At 39.3% G+C, this 19,210-nt stretch overlaps 1 protein-coding gene across 5 annotated transcripts in view; it reads right to left on the bottom strand.

Moving 5' to 3' along the window:
- Positions 1-19,210, bottom strand: part of LOC134005851 (R3H domain-containing protein 2) — a 68,555-nt gene that overhangs the window by 19,968 nt on the left and 29,377 nt on the right. For 2 of the 5 annotated variants that reach the window (XM_062444896.1, XM_062444879.1), the window contains exons 3-14: positions 18,231-18,384; positions 13,066-13,227; positions 12,677-12,899; positions 11,803-11,844; positions 9,830-9,913; positions 9,508-9,631; positions 8,792-8,870; positions 8,215-8,274; positions 7,402-7,542; positions 5,870-5,978; positions 3,719-3,814; positions 3,438-3,469 (exon numbers count right to left, since the gene is read on the bottom strand). In XM_062444896.1, the coding sequence (XP_062300880.1) occupies positions 3,438-3,469; positions 3,719-3,814; positions 5,870-5,978; positions 7,402-7,542; positions 8,215-8,274; positions 8,792-8,870; positions 9,508-9,631; positions 9,830-9,913; positions 11,803-11,844; positions 12,677-12,835 (926 nt within the window). In that variant the 5' untranslated portion in view covers positions 12,836-12,899; positions 13,066-13,227; positions 18,231-18,384. Of the gene's footprint in view, positions 1-3,437; positions 3,488-3,718; positions 3,815-5,869; positions 5,979-7,401; positions 7,543-8,214; positions 8,275-8,791; positions 8,871-9,507; positions 9,632-9,829; positions 9,914-11,802; positions 11,845-12,676; positions 12,900-13,065; positions 13,228-18,230; positions 18,385-19,210 lie in introns of all 5 variants that reach the window. The other 3 variants (XM_062444861.1, XM_062444888.1, XM_062444870.1) reach the window with 2 other exon arrangements.

Raw genomic sequence — 19,210 nt, 5'->3', positions numbered from 1 at the left:
CACACTCACACACACAAACCCATCCACAGAGGAAAACACACATGCAGGGAGAAAAGATGCTCCAGACAATCAACACCGGGGTATCAGAGGATATTAAAGTGACACTGGATGAGACAAAATTCAATGATGTCACAAACCATCTAAGACTGGAGACAACATTCACAGACAATTGGATACAGATAAACAATAACACATGCGCTTAAAATGTATTGTATTATAGAAAAAAGATGACACAGAAACAGACACACATACACCTGTAAATGAATACCAGACGTACATAAATACTCAGACGTTTAAGAGCAGATGAACATCAACACTCACACACACTATCTAAAAAATAACCACTTGCTACCACTAGTTCACCACTATGTTTCTTTAAACTGTATTGCCGTATACACACTCATTGCCTTTGTGGTTTGTTGTTGTGATGCTGTCACCCTGGATAAGGGTAGCTGCCAAAAAACCAATGATCACACTGTAAGCGTATCCACCACTCTGAGAAACCCCTCCATCACAAGTGAATAGCTGGGTCTGTCATTGACATGTCAGTATTAACAATATTATTGTTCCAGTTGAAGTTGACCAGAGAGTGGATGGTCTTGCTGTGCTTGTGCTCAGATATAAATTACTTCTACATAAAAGAGAAATTATAATGAAAATTAAACTCAAGAAAAATGTGTTAGCTCCAATATATACTGTGGTGTAGGATTACATTTAATGTTGCTAGCAAGCCTTGCAGATTCAGGTAAAGAGAAACCTACGACTGCATTGAGCACAGCAGAGAAAAAACCCTCAGGCTAGCCAGCTGTAAACACGCTTTTTTTCTTTCTTCCTCTTAGAGGGATATGAACAGAGGATGTCCATGTAGATATAACAAGGGTCAAATAAAGTCAAAACATGTAATGCTGATTGTGGGAATCTCGATGACGAGAAAGGGGATGTGGTAAGGGTTGTAAAACCTTTGTGATAGTGAGCGATGTTTGAAGGTGGCTGTGGGCTGATAAATATTTCAGAGACTGTAATTAATGGAGGATCTATTTTGAGTCTTCTCTCTAAACAGCCTATTTTAAGGAAGGGTGGGTGCTCTGCCATTCTCTGTAAAAGGCAGACACACACTTGTTCGCTGCGTTCTGCAGACAAAGATGAGAGCAGGATGAGAGGAGGAGGAGGAGGGAATCTGCTGATGATCACATGATATTTCATCTCCACTCTCTCACGACAGCATTCCCCCATCACACGCACCAACAGGGGAAGCAGGGAAGCTGAGCTGTTATCCTTTTGAGCCTCCATCGCAATCAACTCATCTTTATTTGCGTGAATGTTGGTGTAACATTATTGCTCAGTTAAGCCACATCTCTCTAAAAAGCTTCTTGTTTTGGTCTATTTAAGTCTGTGGTTTTATGGTTTTTTCAGTTAACAGCATGTATTCTGGATGGTCTAATATACTTTTTACAAATATATTTTGTGCATCTATCTATATTCTCCATATAGTATTTTACTAGTTTTATTTCTATGTAATTTGTGTACAATTAACATTTTCACACTGTTTGCATGTCTGTTGGTTCCAGAGGAGGAATCCCTCCTTTGTTGCTGTTCCTGAGATTTCCTTTTTTCCCCCGTTATAAAAGGAGGGCGGGGGTTCTTTTTCCAGAAGGTCCAAGGATAGAGGCTGTTGTCTGCTGTGCAGGGGGCCTCTTTGCAAGCACCACTTATACGCACATCGCAAATCGTGGCAGTGACCTGATTCATAAATAACCATTAATGTTGTGGGTTGTTTTTCCTTTGGTTGCAAAATTGAATTAAATTAAGATAAAATGCTCAAATGTGGCACAATTGTTGAAAATGGCCTCACAAAAGGCCCCTTTGGTGCATATTTGTGATTTTGGGATATATAAACAAAATTGCCTTGACTGGACTGTTATATTAAGCTATTTTTAGGTGAAATGTTAAAAAAAAAAACGTATTTGCAATTTTTTAAAACTGGCTACATCCTCTGAAATTAGCATGTTTTCTTTTTGTTTGCTTGTTTTCTTTTTCTTTATTTTCCTCCTTTACATTCTACAGTAACTTTGGGTTTTCAATGGATTTGGGCTCTGGGAAATTATGATGAAATGTTTTCACTATTTTCTGATACTTTGAAGCCCAAAACAATTAATCAAAAATAATCAATAACATAAAGAATGGTTTGCAGCAGCCCCAATGCACTGTAGGAGAAACACAAAGGGAAACTTTTCTTTACAGTCTTACGTTTTTATCAGTTCTCCAGCACTATTGCAAGTATGTACTGCTTACATTTTTACGTGCAACTATGCAACAGGTGACATGTTAACAAGTCAACCACAAAACAAACAGGTTACTGTGGAAGAGATGCAGTTACTTTATGTAAAAATGTAGTTGACAGTGGATGAGTGGAAGGGTAAGTAGGTCAATCAGTCCCCAGTGAAACCACAAAGCAGCCATGCATGGGCCATGGGAAGCCCCACGGTGCAGTGCTGGAATAGCCATCAATCAGCCGACTACGCCAAGCAAAGATATAAAAACCACCACAAGTCACCACTATCATCACCAAACCACTTTCAAATATGGGCATGGCAACACACAAGTCAAAGTCAACAGCACCCCAATACCTAAAGATCTGCCTCCTCTTTTGAGAGCTAGAGCAGTAGCCCTCAGTGGAAAGTCTGTTGGGGTTAACATTAGGAGAAAATGCTGGGGTTACAGGACTGGATTGGAGAACAGGAGAGGGTTTTGGGGAGGGTGGGATAAGGAGGGATGGGAGGTAGAGGGAGGCACAGTGTAGAACTTTTGCCCCTGATGAGGAGGAGGGAATAAAAAATAAGAAAAAAGAAAAAAGAAAAAACGCACACGAAGCAGAAACTTTGACTGTTGAAAGGCCCACGCTTCCTCTTTCTCTCTCTCAGCATATTATGTTCTAATCTTTCAACCTCAATGGCCAAGGTGTTTAGGGATGGAGGCTGACTTTAACTGCTGTTTGAGCTAATTACTTTCTAAAAAACATCTTTCCCTTACCTACAAATCTTTTTCAAAGATAGTGTGTCCCTCATAGTTTGGGAGGGGGATTGGCATAAGAGGGGGGGAAAAATTCATCGGAAAATGCAAATTAATTATTTGGCTGGCAATGATAATAATAAAACAAATGTAAAAACTGCTTTTGTAAATTCTCTTTTTCCAGCAAATGTTGTATGAAGTCAACTTCACTGTTATATCTCTATAAGGAGCTACGCCATGGCAAATTGTTAGATTTGTACACAGAATAAATATATACTCTGTTAAGTTTGCTATGTTTGTGGTTCTATAGCATTCTACCTTCCATAACTAAAACTTGACAAGCAGAGTGTAACTTTAAGGGAAAAGGTGGCAAGGATGGAGTCTTATGAATTACACACATTAGTCACCAGGTGGTTGCATCATCTTACCTGTTGTCGTTGATGTATCCATTTTGAGAGGACTGTAAAAAAAAGGACACCTACACATTATGAAAAGCTTCATTCATCCAGGGGCATTTAGGCAAAGATTTAACAGCTGCAGATCAGTGTTTGAGAAGTTTTAAAGATTTAAAGACTTTGACTATAAAAATTGCCTTTTTTTTCCGTTCTTATACTTTTCTGATTAAGAAATACTGAAATCAGATTTAATGTTCTGAATGTTTAATCTGTCCTTCCCAGTGTTTGCTACTCTGTCCAGGTCCAATACTTACTTCTCGGGCAAAGATCCGGTCTCGTACCCGCTGATATTCTTCCTCTCGCTCTTCAATGGACTTGCTACGCCGCCCGTCCTGCAGCGGCACACGGATCTACAATTTGGGTGAAAAAAGAAAAAGAAAAAAAACATACCAGAAAAAAACATCAGTTATAATGTAATGTGCTCTATTGACAAATAACCACACTTGTTGCTGCTGCAGAGATAAATAGAAACAAGTCACATGACAGCAGCAGCATGTGAGAGAGAGAGCAACTGCCTTCTATCAAAACAACATTGAAATGTGTGTGCAAAATGAATGTTTTGAGGGGCAGAATCAGTGGAGGAAGTTGTGACAACATAACAGTGATAGAGCACTTGCAGACTCATACAATAGAATATGACAAACAGCATCAAACAAACAGAAGAAATGTGACAGCATCAGAGCAAAGCTGACTAAAATAAAAAAGATTTATTCTTAATGACCACATTTTGTGGTTGAAAATGTGAGGTTTCAACTCTTTGTTGAAATTCTCAGAAGTAAGTCTTCCATGTCTGTTCAACAAAGTTAAGACATTCCTTTTGAAACATACAGAAAATATTAAAGCTACACGTTTTAGAATTGATGCAGAGTTTAAATGTGCGCCTTGTGTCATTACCAGGCCTGACAGCACACTAGGAAGCGCCACGTTTTGCACTGCAAAGAGCGGTGCTTCAGGCTGAACAGTTTTGTAGCTCAGGGAATCAGTAGCTATGAAGATGATGCTAAATGTAAAAACTGCATGTAATTTTAAGAGACAGCACTGGGAACATGAGTTACTGTACTGCATATGGTTGGTCTATTAATACTAAAACTGGCCACTTTCAAGTAATCTCTTTTCCAGTAAGACATACTATAAGGTGCTTTTTTGATTCATCGTCAGCATTTTTTTTTTTTATCGATAAAATTAAAACTTTTCCTCTAAGCGGCTGGCGGGGCGTGTCGGAGTCTGTTATTGACAGGCTGTACCCACTGGCAGGGAAACTAGACTGACATTAGCAGTGAACATTTCCCTGGTGAAACAAATATTTAGTGGCTCATTCAATAAGCCAAAGTAAAGGATAAGGCATGTTCATGTTTGTAAGTTAAATGAGGAGACTTTAGCAGGAAAACTGATGTAGGTTGTTGTTAAATTGTGTGTTTCTTGTGTTGTGTAGCAGGCTGCTATCAGGCTATGATAGAACTGTAACATTACTGTTTTATGCAACAGTGGTTTAAAATGCAGCAATTTCACAGGATGTATGGAAACCAGTGCTAAATAAATCATCAGCACTTAAACAAAATATTTTGCATACAGGAAACATGAGATGCCCAGTCAGCATTTTTTAAAAAACATATGTGGTTGGACCGGTGGTGAACAGAGAATTTAATGGTTTGCAGTTTAACACTGCTTAAAAGTGGACTTAAAGGGACTAAACCTCTTCCATTATCTGTAAAATCTTTCAGGTTGATGAATCTCTTCCTATGCCAATTTTCATCTCTGCTGGGATGGATGCAGTTTCTAACTCGGATGCCAACAATCATACGCAGGAATCACTGTTCAAGCCCTGCCTCCTCTACACATAGCTACCATTGATACAAATAAAGACAAAAGTCTAAAAGTCTAAAGTTCAGTACCTCTATTTGAAATAATTAAGAGTTCTATTAATGATTAAAACACAGCTGGGTTAAGGTGGTACTTCTGTACTTGAAGCCACTCCGCCCCGCTTACTTACAGGTGCTCAGATAGTCTGGGGGCTCACCACTATGCGAGTATTTGAATCACAGCATAGTTGTCATCACAAATAGATCCTGCCTCCTTTCATTTGATGTGAAAAATATAATAAACTGTTTTATTTCATCATAACCTGACAACTGTAAGTTCCTCTCCTCCAGTTGAAGAAACAGCTGTAGGATCCATCTTTAACTGATGAAGCCGCAGCAAAACCTAACCAGAACTGGCACTTTCTGTGCCAGTGAATTCTTCTGTTTACAGCTTCAGTAAGAAGGTGAGAGAGCAAAGTAGCACATGATTTGACCATTTGTACCATTTACATAATTTGGCATTTCAATTACAAACATACTGAAACGTAATAATGAAAAAATTGATCAAGAAAATGACAGTCAACAAATATTATAGCATAACGTTACCTGATTATCATCCTTATCCATGCTGGCATCATCTCTCTTAAGGATGAATTTCTTCTGGAAATCCATGTTACGTTCATCCTTGATGTGTTCAGAGAACCTTTGCTCTGGGCTGTAAAAGCAGCACAGGACAAATGGCGTGAATCTTAACATACTAAACATGAAATTCCTTAAAAATTAAACAAAACAAGACAGATACTGAAGGTCTCCTTTTGTAGGGTATGATTTAAGCTGTTACTCAGAATGGTACAGTTAAAAAATAATTAAGGATCCACTGTTGGGAATATTTAAACCCTTTAGTGTGTCATATTGTTGTGATTGCCCAATACTCCTTTTTATTTTATGGTTTGTATGCAACAGTTGCTTTTACAAAACTTAAAATCATGAATTTATAATGTAAAAAGTGCCATTGGTGTTGGTGGCCCTCCCATCAGCCCCTAGAAGTTTTATTAATACTGTTTATTTACTTTCCTTACTGGTTTTTATTGCTTTATTTCCTGGCATTAGAAGTTGCAAATTCACTTTGAAACAAATCCGAAAGTTTCCAAATATTGAATGCATTACAAAATAATGTTTATTAGTTTGTGATTAATTGGTCATTTATTAGCTAGTCAGGAGTTGAGAGAATGATGACTTGATTGTAAAAAGAATAATCCACCCATTTGGCAGGATTTTTCACCGTGAAAATTCCAAGAAACTTATTCCAGGCATGGAGGAGAAAAACAAATATTTGTATGGATCACACACACTTCACCAAGGACAAATCAACTGGCCTTGGCGATGTAGTGCAGTGGGCAAACAGTACGTTTTTTCCAAAATAACTGAATTACCAGTTATACCACATTTGCAATGTACACATATTTTATTGATTATCTCCAGCTTTGGGCAAAATCTTAAGAGCTTGCTTGCATCACTACATTGATGAGTTCCTCTCTTTTTGCCTCAAGTGCACAAAACAATGTGAAATACAGACCGTTTAGCCATTCAGTGGGTGGTTGTCTTGAATTGATTAGGTACATGAGAAGCCTTAGATATCCTCATTTCTCAGGTGTGTTAGCAGAAACTAACTTTCCATTTCATTACATGTTGCCATTCTGTATAATTTTTGTTTCAGTTATTTGCTCATTTCGTTCAAATACATGTTTTATGGCTGCGGAATTCTTGCAATACCATTATCATGCATGTTGTGCTTCCTGTGTTGCCATAGCAACCTCCACTTCATGGATTTTGTTATTGTGTGGTCCCTTGAGATTGTTTACATTATTTATGTGGCCTTTATGATTTAATTTGAATATAAAGACCTTACCAAAGCCCCTATTAACAACCTAACCATCCTGACATCTGGACTATATGAGAAAATATAAAGTATTTTGTTTCTTTAACTGTTAGTTTTGAGCACTTCATGTGCTTTGCCTGAGTACAACCTATGCATACCTATATATAGATTGGCAAAACACGTAATCCTAGATCAAATTTCCTGTAGCTTTAAGACTGCAGCTGCTGAAGCCCGGACCAAAGACTGTAACTACACTCACATGCGCGTGTTGCCCGTCTTGTTGATGATTACAGCCTTGCCTGTCTGATCCACATTGTGGTCCATGCCGAAGTAGGCAGCCACACGGTGCAGCAGCATGCGGTGATAAGAAGTCATCTGAGGAAACTTCTTATACTGGTTACTGCAGAGAACATAGAATACCAAGTTGTGAGTAAAATATGTTATTTCAATGCTGAATTGCAAAAGAGGTGCCAAGTGCTAATCTTTTAAGCTTTCCTTTTTGCTGAATGTTGTCATTTCTATTTCCATAATGTGTAGCTTCTTATTTGAAGCATTTAAAATAATGCAAGAAAGGGGCTTATGCTTGCTCTATGCACAAAGAAACTTAAACAGATATTTTACAAGGCTGTCTGACACATCATTAATTCTCAGAAAAACTGTATTCTAGGTATTTTCTGGACAACAGTGGTAAATACTGAATTATGCTGTTTTCTAACTCATGCAATACCTTCTGTTGTCTCAAGATTTTTTTTAAAAGAAGGGGAAAAAAAGAGTGTATTCTGAGTTTTTTTGATGAGCAGGATTTTCCACTTTTGAGACAATCCTTTTGGCTCTATTGTGTACAAGCTGATTTAATGCTCCAATCATAATACTTATGTCAAATGAAACTATTCCTGCTACAGGGGAACACAGAGTACTAGCCAGAAATACTGTCGGCCTAAACTTGCCACATAATATGAACTACAACCTGCCATATTTATCTTATTACCTCAGTAGTCTATAAATAAAAAGGAATGGATGTAGAGCAGCTAAATTTAAATACAAGTGAGTGGTTATGAAGAACATGGCTTACTTGTCGTCATTAATGAACTCCAGGATATCTTGTTCTAGTTTGAGCAGCATCATTCGATCCCTGCTGGGCCAAAGGCGGAGAGAGAGAGAGATCAGAGGACAGAGTGGGTCACTAAGTTAAATGCAGCAAGCACACCAAACAAAGTGCTGTAACAAAACCTTAATTGTATCAATGTCATTACAATAGTGATTCTTTTTTTGTCTGCAATTTGATCTGTCCTAATGTAAATAGCTGGAAACAATCACATTGCCATTTTTGAGGATAAGAAACACCTTATATCAACAATTCATCTAGAAACTCATGCAAAGGAAGGACTTTTCAGACAAGACTGTTGGCCCCCTTCTCTATTGACTGCTAACGGGATATTAGCCGTTTGAAAGTTACACACTTAACAGTTACGACAGACACAAACTTAAAATTATTAATTGTTACTCTTTTACAATTTGTAATACATGGTGTTTCTTTTGGTTAATTAGACAGGTATTTTAAACATTAGTCCAGCAAACAGTTGTATCCTACTTAGTTCATTTTCTTTTTTCATGTGGATTTCAGTCATTATTTTGTGACAATCTCATACCTGGGATTGTTTTTCAGTGTGTTGACCAGAAACTCGTGAACATCGATGCCCGTGGAGTCAGTGTATTCCTGACTGGAGTCTAACAGAGAGAGAGGCAAAGTAAATATACAGATACTTGAAAGAAAAGAACTGAGGAGGCAAAGAGAGAGAGTGACACTTTTGTAAAGTGCAGGACAGACAGAAGAAGCAAAGTCAGTATGCTGCTTAGCATAACTCCGAAAATGGCACCCCACCACACCAGCAACCACACCAGGTTGTTCAAGGAAGATGAACATGAGGAACAGATAGCATGAGACAACAGATAACTGTTCTTCTATGTTCACACACACACACACTTCAGGGGATCATTTTCCACTATTTTCCACAACACTAAACAGCACTAGAGATAGGGAGGTAGGTAGGTAATTAAAAAAAGAAGAGGGAGGGATCCTATTATCTTACACAGAAATCAGCTTGACATCATATTCCTTTGGCTATTAAAATAATTAATACAAGTGGACATCATATTTGCATGTAACAGTCATGAAGACTGCTGTTTAGCATTCATTGCATTTGAGCAGGGAAAAGTATATCGTTTTTAAACAAACTACTTATTATCACATGCAGACCATGTGCAGTGCACTTGTATTCTTGTCTTTGGCAGGACTATACATGGTAGCTAAAGTGATGCTATCACAGGTCTGATTAGCACTTGAGCTTTAGGGCTATGAACTTACCACGTGACAACATCTTTCGTGGAGTCTTGTCCTTCTTCTCTTTCTCTTCATTTTCATACTCGTCCTTTGAGGACTTCTCCTCTTCTTTGTCTGATGGACAGCTGATGTGAAGCTGGATGATTTCCTGGAAAAAAAAACATTGACTGATGTGAAAAAAGATGGCAACATTTTAAATGATAATTTTGTTATATTTTGTATACCACACAGTTGATCCTACACAAACTGCTGTTGCACAAAAATGTAGCAAGCTAGGCTAGCTGCCGGGTATAGGCTGAGGTTATTGTTGGGGATTAGGGGTGAGGGTTAGAGACAGGAACAGTACCGATTCTGGAGGTCCATCATTGGAGAACGGACCAGACTCCTCACACACTGCCAGACTCCGTACCAACTTCAGTTTAGCATTAGACTGAAACAGAATCAAACACATGTATTATTTATTATTATAAAAATGACAATAACATGTTTAAGTCCTTCAAAGTAAAACATATTCAAAATACTGTGCTTGAATTGCAAATTACACCTTTTAAATATTCTTAACTCCGATTTTTGTGTTAATGTTTACGTGTTGTGAAATTCTGATTTTCAGTGTTTTTTTGTTGTTTTTTTGGGGGTTTTTTTATATGATAAATTCCAGGATTTTACCTTAAAAAGTTAGAAAAACAGAAATAATGAGCCTTGAGATTATCTGTTGTATGTGTCTCAACACTGGAGGTTATCAAATATATCATCAAGTGTGTTTCTTTCACCTGATGTTTGTGACACGAAGCGAAAATCCTTAACTACCACATGATTGGCTTATACTTTGTGTTTTTATACCATAAACCTACTTAAAACGAGCTGAAATGCCTTTTTAGAGAGTAAATCTTACATAAAGCCCTAAATTACGACTAATAATAAAGAGCTCCCTGAGGAATGGAGGAGGGGCTGAAGTGAGACATGGAGAACACACAGCTTCAATACTAAACAGCTGCTAAGGATGCTGTCCCAGATTATGTACTAATATAGTGATTTATTGCTTATTTGTTATGTTTCTATATGTTTGAAAACGTAACATTAAAAGTAGTTAAACATTGTTAAAAATGCACAATAGATAAAAAATGATATGGTTAATCTTGCAGCAACCTTTGCCCGTGCTCACGGTGCTACTTTGGGAACCACTGTGCAGGATATATGCTGCCATTCAGGTGCATTATACAACTTTAAGTGACTATAGAGGCCAATGGCAAGACAGGGACAGGTATAGAATCACATAAGGCAGCAGGAAGCAGGGTGGAAGTGCTTCCACTTAAATTAATAAAGGTTTTAAGCTGAATAAAAAGTTGTGTCTGCTTACCTTCTGAAGAGATTCTATAAGAGAAAAACTTCTCATAATAAAGTTGTTCTTAATACCACAAGGGTTGCTGGAGTTTTGAACTCTTATTATTTCCTTCTCAATTGTCATTTCATTTAATTCATGATGTCTAATTAATTATTGGTATATTTTTAATATTAATAATTAATATTGAAATGCATTTACTGTCATATATCCTTGTTTTCACATTGTTTGCGGACTGATAAAGTCTTCTGTTCATTCTGTGTGCTTCTTATTTTCATGTATTTACTTTGTCTTTTCCTAAATCATGTTGCATTTATTAGTTAAGTCATTTTGTTTGCCTTTTTTTGGTGCTTCGATTTTATCTAAAGTTGAGGGGAGGTTCATTGTACAAGCCTCTTTCTCCTTGGCCGCTCTTGTTACGTCCGTTTTATTTCAGTTATCTGGATTTTATGCTGCTTCATATGTGTGTAAATGAAAAATAAAACATAAATGCACCTTGGAAGTATGTGAAGTTGGACCAGCAATCCTTACTCTATTGTGTTACTGTATGACACAAAGACACTACAACTTTAGTTGCGAGGTCAAGGCAAGACACAAAATCTCTTCACGTTGTATCTGAACGCAGCTTACTCAGCAGGATGGAGTAAAATCTTTTAAAAACAATCGTCTTATTGTTGAATATTACTGGTATCAACTGTCTTAACTCCCTCACAGCCTCACTTGGGTCACTCTGACAACTACAACGCTCTAGAGAATTAAGATGATAATAAGAAGGTGGTCCACCTTATTAGACTGTAGTTGAGAGGATTAGAACGTTAATAACGGAAGGTCATCTTACACAACCAACTAGCAGCGGGTTATTTTAAGGAACAGGATTACAAAATTACTTGGGTGACTTTCAGAAAGATTAGTATCTGACTATCTTTTGTAGTGTTAAAAAAAGAAAAGAAAAGAAAACTCAGTGATCATAAACCACTTACCTTGGCCCTTTTCCTGCCATGGCTGTGGTTAGGAGCCCGTTTCTGCAACACAAATTTGTCATTTTACTTATTTGAATAAGTCACACATAAAGTCAACAACCTCAGAATTAATTTCCTATAAATATAGACTACATACTGATAAACAAAACTGCAAATAATTTAATAAATATTTGATAAGAGAATGTTAACCAACATACACTGAATATTCAAACATTTTATTTATTGAATAACTTTAACTTGAAAGTGTATGTAAACAGAATTCAATGGATTATAATGTATTAAACCTGATTAGATAATGCAATTTGCACTGTCTGATTTTAATTTGTGCTTGTACAGTCAAGTTAATTTTCATTTTTAATTTTAATTTTAAAATTTTAATGTATTCAATTTGATTGGCCACAAAGCCAAGCAAATAAAAAAGGTGAAAGAAAACTTTTATATGCCATTAAATATACATTAAAAAAAACAATTTTTAATTTAGCATTATGTTTACAGTACATACAAAGTAACATAGATTTTTGCTTGAGAAACCTGATTTCTTGACCATATAATACATTGTGGTGGGCTGACAGGATTTTGTTCTAGTTGGCTTTGTCTCCAAAATATTTAAATCCAAAATCTGGATAAAACTGAAACTGAAAAAAAGGCTAAATAAGTATGTTTCTGGCTTAACAGTATGTTGTGTGTAAAATATGGTAGAGAGCAGGGGAGAAATACTCTAGACCAGCTGTATGAACACTTGTTCTTGCAGAACATGTAAATGCTCTTTCACTTCCTGTCGTGATTTGTTTTATTCAATTATTCGACAAATCCATCGCTGTAATATACAACATAATGGTCCACATAATGGTCTTACTTTTCCATTTCCTCCCACCTGTGCATCCTGCGAGGAGCTATCCTCAGGCTCCAGGCCCTCTCCTGTCCCTTCCTTGGTGCCCTGTGGTTGAGGGGAGGTCTTGCCTCGACTGCAGGGCTCGATGAGTGGCCCACTCTCTCCCTCCTGCTGGATGTCTGTAGTCAGGCTCACTGACATCTTCTTCGGGGAGGGGGAGAGGGTGGGAGATGGGGAGGGGGTTGGGTGGAGGACCCAGGAGTGGCTGAGAGGAGAAGGGGCAACAAAAAAGAGGGGGGGGTATTTTAAGCTCCAACAGTTTTAAACACCAAAACTCTGCAAATATTTGACAATGAGAGAGCCAAGAGAAAGACAAACAGACAGACTGAGCACATACAGAGTGTTTGAGAGTGTACAGCAATACAATCTACCTCTAGGTGGTATCAGATCTGTGCTGGACTCTGTAGAGTGAGTCTGGATGGGAACCACCACACACAGGAAGATGAGGGGAACCCACTAAGGTAGTATACTGGGCTGGGCTGCAGCAGGGGGCGAAGCGCAGTCCATAGCAAGCCTTAGCCTTCAGGGTGGGGCTATGAGGAAGAAACACAAAGGAAAAATGTCACGAGTTGTATGTTTCATGAGTTAAATAATTGCTTTTTACAGCATAACTTGCAATTAATTCTGAGACAAAATCAATATTTAAAATGAAACTGATTCATCTAAAAAAAGATACTGTAAATGGTAGGGGTGTCACGATTCTCCAAATCCTCGATTCGATTTTAAGGTCATGATTCGATTCGATTCTCAATCCCTTTTTTGGGGGGTCCTTTTAGCACAGATGCCTATGCCACTTTTAGACTAATCATGAGTTATATAATCTCCATCAATTGTTTGCAATGTACCACACTAAGGCCCTACTGTCAAAATGAAATACTTTATTAGCAATATAATGTTACAATTACTTGTTTCAGCAGTCAATTGGAAACTTACTGTAAACAAAAGAATCATGTAGTGACCCTTTTGTAACTGCAGTGTGCACTCTTCATAGAAGATGATATTCAAATTCACAACAAAACAAAAACTAAATTAAAACAGCCTAATGTCCATAGCCATCCCTGAATAATTAAGTGTGTTAACTGTCCTAACATTGTCCTAACTGTATCCTAACAGTAGCATCTCTGGTGCTACAAATCCTCCTATAGCGCTAGTTATTGCTTTAGTGCAGACATCCCAACTCTCAAGCATATTGATAGCGGCTCCCTGACGCCCGCAAATTATATACAATCTCCCGGAATCTGCAGCAAGCGAGCAAGAGCGCGCACTAGAGAGTATCTGCGCTCGCGTGTTTGTGTGACTATCAATGCAGCGTGTGTGAGAGCGCAGCGTCCTTATAGCTCTGTGTTGGTGCTTATTAGACCAATCGCACCACACCGGACCGACAACCAGTTTGAGTTGGGTTGATGTGTCTCTTCTATCAGTGGTTGCCATGGTCTGTTTTTACTGGCTGCAGGTTCAAGTTAGAGGAGGTAATGACTCGCTGCATTTCAGCACGTCTGTGTTTTTTTCCCCTCTTGACTCGCCTGCGGGACGTGACTTTGGGGGTGTGGCTACATCCTCGGATCCTCCTTTGATTTCGAAGGTCGAGATCGTGACATCATTAGGGCCCGAGCGGCGACTACAAGTCGCCTGGCGAAAGCCCTATTGAAATTCGTTCATGCCCAACGTGCAAGTGACCCCAAAGTGCAAGTGACCCCAAAGTAATCAAGTAATCAAGTAATCATGTGGTATGGAAGACCCCCGGGGAAAAATGCTATATTGAAATTGTAATGTTTATTATTAGGGCCCGAGCACTGACAAGTCAGTGAGGGATCTATTGCTATTGCCAGGATTCTTATTATTATTTTTCACACTCTTGTGCCGCCACTTTGGGCGCATTTTTGGTGGCCTGAACATGCATGAAAACTCATGAAATTCTGCACACACGTCGCAGCTGGTGAAAATTGATTTAATTTAACGTGATTGGATGCAAGCGGGGTAAGGGGACTCGCTAGCGCCCCCACACGTCGGGTCATGTGACCACAAATCTTCTCGGATCTGCATGAAATTTACATATGTCATAGGTCTCATCGGATCTTTGGGAAAGTAATTTTGTGGAATTTTTTTACCTAACAGGAAGTCGCCCACGCGGCGTGGCGTGCACCGTTTTCATTTTTCGAACACCGCTTTGAGGACTTTATGATGTTCACAGAATCATGAAACCTGCCACGTAGGTTTCAAATCATGAGCTCTTTCATCTGATACCACATTTGCCCAACATTTTGCCCCAACAGCTCAGTAGCGCCCCCTAATGCCTTTTCCCACCTAGGATGTACTGACAAACTCTAAAACTCACCAAATTGGACACACTCGTCAAGACTCACGAATATTAATTGTTGGTATAACCGCAACCTTTTAAGTGGCAAAATGACTCTACAGCGCCCCCTAGAACATTAAAAGTTGAAGCCCCGCCTTCTACATACACGTACATGAACGAAATTTAGGATTCATATATATCATGACCAGACGCACAAAAAAGCCTCTTGGACACATACCCTAAGTCCAACAGGAAGTCGGCCATCTTGGATCACAGGTGCATTTTTGCCGCCATTTTCCCCATTTCCAGGCCTCGCACTTTAACGAACTCCTCCTACAGTTTTGACTCCAGAGACATAAGATTCGCACTGAATCATCCTCAGACCTTGATGATGTAAACTTGATGGCAGATTTTACCTACGTTATACCAGGTGGGCGTGGCAGTCGTTTGTTTGTATAAACAAACAACTCCTTATAACTCCTCAATACATTGTCGGATGTTTATACATGCAGTGCGTAAAATGTCACACCTGGTGACGCCGTTTCAATTTCAACATCATTGGGGGTGGGTGTGGCAAGGGGTCTCCATAGCGCCCCCTAACAGCAGGTCATGTGACCAAAAACTTTGTCTGATCTTCTTGAAATTTACAGGACTCATAGCACTCATGGGTAAACCCCCAAATTAATTTTTTCGGAATTTTCGCTCTAACAGGAAGTCGGTTATTGTTCATTTCCTGCGTCAATTTACCATTTTTCCAACAGCGTTTAAAGGACTTTCCCGTCTTCACAGAATCACCAAATTGCCCACATAGGTTCACACTCAGGAGCACTTTAATTTGAGACCATAACTGCCCCTGGGCGTGGCACAACAGCTCACTAGCGCCCCCTAATGTTTTTATCCATTTTGTACATTTTCACAAACTCCTACACTCACCAAATTGTACACATACGTCAACAGTCACACATATTGACTACTGACAAAGTTTGGGATTTTTAAGTGAGAAGATGACTCCACAGCGCCCCCTGGAAGATTTCAAAGTTTAAGCCCCGCCTACCACATTAACATAGAGAAATGAAATCGACAAGGCCTATGTATTATGTCCAGACGCACAGAAAAGCCTCTGGGACCCATACCCTAAGTCCAACAGGAAGTCGGCCATCCAGGCTAAAATGTTCAATCTGGATGATTTTAATTATTATTATAGTTTTACGCCTTTTTGACAGCCTAAACATGCCCCAAAACTCACCAAAACTTGCAATCATGTCCGATCCGGAGAAAACTTTGATATTTTAAGGAGCGCGGAAATGGCCGACGCAAAAATTGTTTAATAGCGCCCCCTAGAAAATTTAATAAAATCAAGCCCCTCGACTCAAATTGACGTAGACAAACCAAATTCGGTAAACACATGTATCATGTCCAGACGCACAAAAAAGCCTCTTGGACCCATAGCCTAAGTCCAACAGGAAGTCGGCCATCCAGGCAAAAATGCTCAATCTTGATGCTTTTTTGGCCCTTCACCCACATTCCTTTGTGCTGAGAAGTCACCCAGACTCATTTCTGGTCTTAGACTGCCATCTAGTGGAGACATGAACCGCTGCACACAATGTTCAATTAAAGGCACAGGAGCAAAGACATATACATGCCAGTTTTGACAGCCCTGCGACACTGCTTGCAGTTTTAATTATTATTATTATTATTCTTCCGACATTTCGTGCCCCAATTTCGCCCCTTTCCCAAATGCGAAAATGCTTATACTTTTGCACGGACGTCCGGCCTCATCCGAAATTCGATATTTGTGGGTGGTCGCACATGGTCGACGCAGAATGGCGGAATAGCGCCCCCTACAAAGTCCAAAAATGCCCATAGGGAATTTTGCTAACTTTGTCCTATGCTCACAAAATTCGGTACACATATGTATTATACCCACATATGCAAAAAAGCCTCTTGACCTCATGACCTCAACCCAACAGGAAGTCAGCCATTTTGGTTTTGATTTTTCCCGCCTAAAATTAAGTCCTCCCACAGCGTTCGCCCGATCAAGTTCAAATTAGGTACGCAACATCTCCAGATCTAGCTGAGCTTAAGTTGTGCTCTGCGCATCCGTAGGTCAAAGGGCGTGTCTGCCAGGGCTCAACTAACTTTGGCGTGCTCGCCATGTATATACGAGTGGCTCTCACGCCCACATACTTCATCCAATCAGCTTCAAACTTGCTGGACATGATGATGGCTCCGCCCTGAACGTCCCAATATATTAACTTCCCACGTAACTCATAGCGCCCCCCGGTGGTAACAGGAAGTTAACTAAGATTCATTAAAATTACATACTTTGCCCCATCAACTTCATTCAGAACCAGTTGGTGAAGCTACATTATGAAGACTGTGAAGCTATGAGTAATGGCGTCCGTGTGGCGACGCGGCGACCATCAATTCCTCGCCATGAAAATACGTTTGGCTTTTTGATGGCTTTATTGAACTCGTATCATCATGAAAATTGATACACAGGTCCAGGGTGCCGACCTCAACGTCTCCATTCGCTCATAGGCGATCTCACTCGTGTCGCCCCCTAGTGGAAACAGGAAGTGCCATATTTCACATCATCATTGTGCGATTTCCACAAAACTTCACATGACTGATGAGTGGCCGCCCTGAACACACCAGACCACACCAGACCATATGTGTAACTACCTGTGACTGCCCCCTACTGGATGAACGAAACATTGCATTTTTGGCCTCCTTCCAGGTTTTTTCTCACTTTCTGCTTCTTGCCACAGCCCCGCCATGCCTCAGGCCCCGCGGTGGCATGGGTGAGTGAGGGCCCGCCATCGCCGCTTGCGGCTTTAATTTCGATTGATATTCGATTTACAATCGAGATCGTGACACCCCTAGTAAATGGCGTACATCTCTGCCATTTAGAAAACTTTGCTGCTCCTAGTAAAAATTCAACTCAGCAATGAATGAAACTGACTGGTCCTTTTTAGCCAGGTTGATATGTTAACAGCAGGTTGATACCAGTAAAGAAAAGTTAACTGAAAAAAGAATAGAAGTCCAACAAGACTGTTACATCGACTTTTTTTTTTTTTTTTTTTTTACAAATCAAACAAATATTAAGTGTATTTAGAGGCCTATCTTTTATATGAGTACAAATTAGCTAAAAAAAAAAAAAAAACCTTATTCAGTAGAACAATATTACAAGCAAATTAACATGCGGATGTGAAAAACAAAAAAGGCAGCAATATTTACAGCAATCAGGTGAACGGATGGGTAAACGTAAGCCAGCCAAGGGGGAGGGGCACACCAACAGACCAGCCACCACCTCAGCGGTCCTCTGAGGCCTTTTTCTTTTCTCTCCCTCCAGCTCAATGTAGCAGCATGGTCTGTCTTCCAGTCAGGAGTCCTGTACACCAAGAGCAAAAGAGGAAGACACGGTGACGTCATGCTTCACACACTGAGTGACTCATCGCTGCTGCTGCCGTTGCCGCCGCTGCTGCCTCTAGAAGGGAGGGGGACGAAGCAGCTGAGAGCTCAGAGCCTGCTGGCACACATGGCTTATAATCAAGCAAGTCAGGTTTATTCTCCCCAAATTTCCTAAATTGTTCATTATTTGACTTTGTAAAATAAAGGTACTGTATTAGCCCCGCTCTTTATGATTGGGAATGTCTGCATCCAATCAAAAATGGGTTGACCAAATTTTTAGCAACTACCAACAGCATGTCAGACATGAAATATTCATTAAGAAAAGCTGTGAAGCGCAGTACAGGTTATTTACAGCTTGAGGTTCTTTTTGTGCCAACTGGTTGCATTTCTTATCTTAAAAAAAGTACAACTGGTAGTTAAAAATACAGTGATTTTATGTAGTCCATCTGCTTCCACAACAAATCACTGAAATAAGCCTATAAAATAAACTCATGTCATGTTTTCAGGTTAACATGCAATTAAAGAAGGACTACAAGTCAGCTTTACTTATATGATCCAAAATCAAATATTTGCTAAAAAGGGTTTTCTGTAGATAGTCATGTAAACTGGTCAGCTCTGATTAAACACACAACATGAAAACTCAGCTTTTCCGATGTGAACCGTCTAAAACAACGTTTGTGATGATTGTATGATGAGCCTTGTCATGACGAGTATCATCTATCACTCTCACTTACTTCCTCTCATTTACATCATTAAACTCATTTACCAAGCAAGGAAAACATGACAGAATCACAAACCAACCTCAG

Source organism: Scomber scombrus, chromosome 3, assembly GCF_963691925.1.
Source record: "Scomber scombrus chromosome 3, fScoSco1.1, whole genome shotgun sequence".
Taxonomy (NCBI): domain Eukaryota; kingdom Metazoa; phylum Chordata; class Actinopteri; order Scombriformes; family Scombridae; genus Scomber; species Scomber scombrus.
This window is presented reverse-complemented; position numbering and strand designations above follow the sequence as displayed.